The 6,519-nt window shown below is 53.1% G+C and overlaps 1 protein-coding gene across 1 annotated transcript in view; it reads right to left on the bottom strand.

Annotated features, from left to right (window-relative positions):
- Positions 1 to 6,291, bottom strand: part of Nfilz (NFIL3 like basic leucine zipper) — a 15,025-nt gene extending 8,734 nt beyond the window's left edge. Inside the window, exon 1 of the mRNA XM_048811071.1 lies at positions 5,961 to 6,291. Within this exon, the coding sequence (XP_048667028.1) occupies positions 5,961 to 6,260 (300 nt within the window). The 5' untranslated portion in view covers positions 6,261 to 6,291. The remainder of the gene's footprint in view (positions 1 to 5,960) is intronic.
- Positions 6,292 to 6,519: the final 228 nt, after the last annotated feature.

The following is a 6,519-nucleotide window of genomic DNA, read 5'->3' as shown; positions in this document are numbered from 1 at the left end:
ATGCGCACCCGGCCGCCGGCCACAGCTCCTCGCTGGCGCGTCCAGGCGCTTCGACCTGGTGATCCGAGCACACAGTCCAGGCTGGGAGGGGTCCCTCATCCCCAGGGCCGTGTCCAGGCTGAGACTCAAGAAGGGACCACCTCCTTCCACCCCCCTGGGCATTCTGCACCCACCTTCGCCACCTCTCTGTCCCTCTCCCAGATGCCCCTCCGCCTTCTGGGCAGGGCACGCTCCCTGCATTATTTTAAGAGGTGAAAGTCACAGAAGGTAAAATGAACCGCGCCAAGGTGCACATTCAGGAGGCTCTGCAACCACCTCCGACTCCAGAACATCTTCATCACCCCAAAACCAAGCCCGTCCAATCCGCAGCCCCACCTGCACCCGGATCCTCTCCTCCCCCAGCCCCTCCGCAACCACCACCTGCTCTCTCCAGGGATCTGCCTGTTGGGAATATTTCATATATATGGATTTAGACAACGTGCGACCTGTTGTGACTGGCTTTCTTCAGTGACTCACTTTTCTAGATCCCACTTTAAGTGTCACCTCCTCAGAAGGACCTTCCCTGATCTGCCCAGCACCTGAACACCCAGCCTCCTGCTTGGCGGCTCAAAGCCCTCAGCATTTGACATTATCCTGATCATTTCTTTTGTGCACAGGAAGGTTATCCACTTCCTTTGCAAAAGTGAGAAAGGGGTTTCATTCTCTCGAGGAAGTCGTGAGTGATTAGATGAGGAATGAATAAAAGAATCATGACACTCTGCTTTCACTCTCCAAAACTCAGACTCAGCTGGGCGGTGGCACATGCCTGTCATCCCAGGATCTCGGGAGGCTGAGGCAGGAGGATCATGAGTGCAAAGCCAGCTTCAGTAACTGCGAGGCTCTAAGCAACTCGGTGAGACCCTGTGTCTAAACGAAATGTAAAAAAGGGCTGGGGACGTGGCTCAGTGGTGACGCACCCCTGGGTTCAATCCCTGGTACAAAAAAAAAAAAAAAACCTCGATTCAATTCAGTAGGATTTATCCTGACAGCCTAGTGGGAGAGGGGACCTATTGAGTGACATGTCCTGGTGCCAATGCAGGGGTTTCTTGTGATACACACAGAGGCTCCGGGGGCCTTCAACCTGCAAGTGGAGGCAGGGCCTGGCAGGGCGGCTGGGGATTTGACTCCACTGAAGCTGCCCCCAGGACAATCATTGGCACCTCCTCCATCCGTTGATTCTGTCAACCACCCTCCAGGGCCCACTTCATGTCACCCCAGGCACGTCAGAGCGGCCATTCAGGGAGGCCTGGCTGAGGAAGGCCAGAGGTAGAAGAGGGTCTTGCTGGGCAGGGAAAGCATCCAGGTCAGCGCACAGCAGGTGCCAAGCCTGGGGCAGGAAGGACTTGGAGGGTCAGAGCCGCTGGCCACAGCAGCGCAGTGTCGAGGGGACGGCCTGTCCCTGCCGTGTGATGTGAGCGAGGTTTGTGGCCACTCTGAGCCTGATTTCCCCAACCGTCCATGGGAGGCATAGCAATGAAGCTTTTCACAGGGTTAAACGATGCAGGAAAAGAAACACTGGATGAGGCCTGGTGGCCGGAAAGGCCTGCTTTTCACATGTGAGTGACCCGTAGGACTCGCCATCATGTGGGACAAGGTGCCAAGGCCCTTTACCGTGTCCCTGGCTGCACTCTTCTCCATACCCTCCCCCTGACCTGACCCCCGTGCTGCCCCATGGGCCCTTCCCAGCCACGCTCTTGCTGACCCACGGTCACCTTCCTGCACCCCACGTCCTCGCCCGACGCCCCCTCCTCCACGCGTGTCTAACGTGAGGCCTCAGGTGGGAGGCAGCTTTAGACAACAGGAGAGAGGAACTGCCGCGTCCCCCATGATGCCTCCTCACCCAGCAGATCGTCCTGCCTGGCCCCTCCGACCTCAGAAGGGCTCAGGGATAGGGACAGGAGGGACACCCCAGCTCTGACGGCAGGGAGCGCAAGGAGCGTGTGGCCGTCCCTGGGGGGATGAGTCACAGCAACACTGTGGTCAGTCGCCACCCCGCCCCCGCCCGGCACCTGTGTGTTGGGTTCACACACCACAGGATGGGGGTTGGAGGACAGTTACAGCATAAGTGTGCTCAGCAGCCCCCCCCGCCCATCTCACTCAGAGAGGAAGCCCGAGTCCTGGCCTTGACCCACGAGGCCCCACTCCATCTGCCCCGTCACCTCTCTCTGTCCCCCTTGCTCACTCAGTGGCCCTCCAGACACCGGGCATGGTCCTGCCTCAGGGCCTTCGCATGAACTGTGCTCTCTGATAGGGGATGCTCTTCCCTGGGTACACGTAAGGCTCCCTGCCTCATCTGCTTCAACTCTGTGCAAACGTCCCTTTCTCGGCAAATCCTTCCTGATCTTCCTGCTCTGACTAGAACCCACTCGCTGCTACCTTTCCTAAGCCCTTCACCTCTTTTTTCTCTGTGAAATTCTTATCATGATTCTTCCTGCTATACATTTTTCTCACTTGTTTGTTTTTTCTTCTTTAATCTGCCTCCCTCGCCAGACTGTCAGACCACGGAGACAGGAAACACCTCTGTTTTGTTTATTACTCTTTCACCAGGACCTGAAACATGAGGGTAGAAGACCATCTTTCCCGTGTGAGACTATCTTTATGATTTTCATGCATAGAAGGAATCTTACACCAGGCACAGTGGTACACCCTGAAGTCCAGAGGGTCACGAGTTCCAGGTCAGCCCCAGCAACGGATCAAGAACTTGTCTCAAAAAATAAAAAGGGCTTGGGATGGAACTTGGTGGTAAAGTACCCTAGGGTTCAATTTTCAGTACCACACACCAAAAAAAAAATCTTTTTTTAAAATATCTTTATTTCATTTTTATGTGGTGCTGAGGATCGAACCTAGTGCCTCACGTGTGCTAGACGAACACTCTACCACTGAACCACAAACCCAGCCCGCCCAAAAAAAATCTTAAACAAGAATGTTCAAACCATAAAGGAAAGATTGGTAAACTGGGTTACATCCAGTTTTCAAATTTTGGTACAACAGAACATACTGTGAGTAAAGTAAAAGACAATTGGGTGAAAATCATGGGATGTTCCTGGCAAAGGATGTGTATCTAGAATGTATAAAGAGCTCTGAGAAATCAATAAGGAAAAGATACAGAAGAGGCAATTTGTAGAGGAGATAAACCAGTAGCCAATGGATCTTGACAAAAAAAAAAAAAATTCAACAGAGGAATGTAGATTAAATTATTTTACACCCACTCGATGGGAAAAAGTCAAAAAGTCCGTTAAAACCAAGTGTTGAGTCAGGTGACGGCTCATGCCTGTAAACCCTGTGACTTGGGAGGCTGAGGTAGGAGATTTCCAAGTCTGAGGCCAACCCCGGTAACCTAGCTAGACCATCTCAAAATTAAAAGAGAAACCAAAGGCCAAATGTTCTCTCTGATATGTGGATGCTGGTCGCAATAAAGGGCCAAGAAGGGAAGAAGAGAGGACCTTGGATGAGAAACAGGGGAATGAAGGGAAGGGAGAGGGAATCGGAAAAGGAAAGACAGCAGAAAGCATCGGGCTCGGGCTCGTGTGATCACAAGACCAAGGTGACTCCCCATCACCTACAACCCAGAGAATGAGAAGCCCTACTCCAGGGATGCACAGATATGCCGCATTCTACCGTCATGTATAACTAGTAAGAACAAATAAAAACAACCGCTTTAGGTGTGGTTCAGTGGTAAAGTACCCCTGGGTTTAATCCCCAGTACAAAAAAAAAAAAATAGTGTTGGCAGTGAACTTCAAACCGGGCACATCTTTCATTGATGAAGTTTGACCGGAACGGGGTCATGGCCATCTGCTTACATATTGTCTGGCCACTCTCATGCTACAAAAGCAGAAAGGAGCAGCTGAACAGAGGCCGTGTGCCCTCCAAGTCAAAAGCATGACCCTGTGGCCCCCGACAGGAAATGCCCTGCCAACCACTGCTCTGGATTAAGGCTTCTCAGACCTCAGTGGGCACGTGGATCACCTGCAGGTCTTTAATGGAAAAGCTCCTTCCGGCTGAGCCATCCTGGGAGGGGCTGAGATTCTGCAAGTCTAATGACCCCCTGGGCAATGCGGATGCCCCTGGTCCACGGACTCCCATTGGAATAGGAAGAATCTAGATAACATGGGGCGGCAGGACGTGTCTGTGAATCCCTCTAGACAAGAAAGGAATGTGGTCACGTAGTCCACTCGTTTTGTCTCTGCCCCCAGAAATCACAAATGCGCACAGTCAGAGACTATCCCTTAACATTTACTGCACATTCTACATGAGCCAGAAACAACCCAAGCAGAAAGGTAACTCTGGGTTCATATCCAAGGAGATCTGGCCAGCCCAGAAGGATGAGTAGAAGAGGAAAGGGAACGTGTGCTTGTGTGATGTACTAAAGTTCAGTCCCCAAGTAGATCATGAATCTGACAGACATAACCTCAGGGTGGGAAGTGACTGCAGGCTTCTCACAACACAGCTTCCAGGAGGCCACATGGAGAGTTACCAGCTGTCCAATGGCTCTGGAAGGGCAGAGCTACACTGGGATCCCTGGGCTCAGCACAGAAGAAGAGAAATCAATGCATCTTGAATGAATGTTCTAGACATTTGTGAGAGTTTTCTCTTTCCATGAACTCTCAATCCAAGTCACTATTTCTCCCTTTCAGTTTCTGTTTGACATCTCAAAAAGATATTTGTTGAAAATACGTATATGTTAAATGAATAGCTGATTCATATTTAGTTTCAAGAGCCATCGTATTTAAAGAGCATTGACAAAAAATAAGAGTCAGGCCTAGGGTGAAAAGAAGGAATTTCAAAGAATAAAAGATCATTTCTCCTAAAACAGCCTACTCTGGGTCAGGGAACATGAGAGCATACCACAAAGCAAAGGAAGAGAGAGGAGCTAACATGTATTGAAGGCCCACTGGGTGCCAGGATGTATGTGAAATTCTGTGTCCAGAATACAGGAGATCTAGAACTCTCAAGCCATCTGAGCTAAGTGTGGTCTCCACTTTAGAGAGGAGAAACTGAGGTCTTCTTCCCCGATGCCAGTCATCTCCAAGCAGAGAGGGGGAGAAAAGAGAGGGTCTAAGTGGCCCCTGTATTAAAAACAGCATCAGAATGGAGGCTTGCAAGAAGCAGGATTTAGCTCAAGAGAAGGAATAGTGAAGTAGTTTAGAGGAAGAGAGTTCTCCATCACTAGAGGCACTCGAGTTGAGACTGAATGACCACTCACCAAGACTCCAGGGCCCCTTCTGATTTGCTTTCCGTAGGTCTTTCTCTGGGCTTTCCCAAGTGGCACCTCCCTCACTCTAATCTACCCTCTTCCAGCTGTGGTCAGTGGCTGGGCCATGCCTTCCCATTTCCCCGGGGTCACTCTTAGGAGAGGGGAATCTCCAGCCCAGGTCCAAGGCCAGGGACACAGCAGGGCACTGGGTCCCCACCCCACCCACCACCGGTAGTGCAGGTCCTCAGAGCACAGGGCCTGGCAGGGTCCCCCGGCCAACCACTGGAGCCCTGACCAGCAGAACAGGGGCCTGGCCAGTTCTGCAAGCTCTGCCTGCTGGAGGGCCCCGCCCCGTTCTGGCTCCGGAAAAGAATGAGGGGAGGCACAGGACGTGCCTGGGACGCAGGGGTCCTGGCCCTGCTGGAGTGGAGCAGGCCCCTGGCCCACAGGGTGACAGTGACCACCGGCTGTGTTGGCGAGAGGGGGGCACCCTGCTCATCCCTGCCCTGAACACGATCACCCAGGGGCTGAGGACCAGCCGGGCCCCACAGCTGGGCTTGAGGACCCTGCTGGCTGGGGACCTCAGAGCTCAGCGTAGCACCTGGGCCTAGGAGCCTCCTGCCCCACAGCCCTCCCAGCAATGGGAGCCGTGGTCACTTTACTCAGAATGTAAAAAAATGTAAAAAAAAAAAAAAAATATATATATATATATATATATATATANGCAGGAGGCAGGAGACCGAAGCGCAGCCTGAGCGCCCGCAGCTCGGCCCGCAGCAGCGCGTTCTCCTCCAGCAGCGCGGCCAGCCTGCTCTCCACCGCCACGTCGTTGAGACGCCGCTTCTCCCGGGATCTCTTGGCCGCCTCGTTGTTCTTCCGCCGCTTCTCCCAGTAGACAGTGTCCTTCTTCTCCTCCGGCATGAACTCCCTCTGCCTTCGCACGGCTGGGCCCCTGCCCCGGCCAACCCACAGAGTCTGGCTGGGACCTTGAGATATGTCTGGCAGGCCCAGCGCGTCCATGTCCATGGCCACCGGGGGGGACCTGGGAAAGAGGAAAGAGGTCTTGGACTGAACACAGGGGGTTGACCCAGATGACCTCTCCCTTTAATTTATCCTGTGTCCCCGCCATCACCGCCATCACCGGTGGAGGGGACAGCTGGAATGGGGATTAGGTTGGAGACCAGGGTGGAGACAGAGAGATGGTGGACAGTCAGGGGAGCTGGTGGGTGGCTTGAGGCTTGAGGGAGGAAGCACTTAGTAGGGCCTCCAGGTGGAGGGCACTTGG

This window comes from Marmota marmota, unplaced genomic scaffold (genome assembly GCF_001458135.2).
Source record: "Marmota marmota marmota unplaced genomic scaffold, marMar, whole genome shotgun sequence".
NCBI lineage: Eukaryota > Metazoa > Chordata > Mammalia > Rodentia > Sciuridae > Marmota > Marmota marmota.
This window is presented reverse-complemented; position numbering and strand designations above follow the sequence as displayed.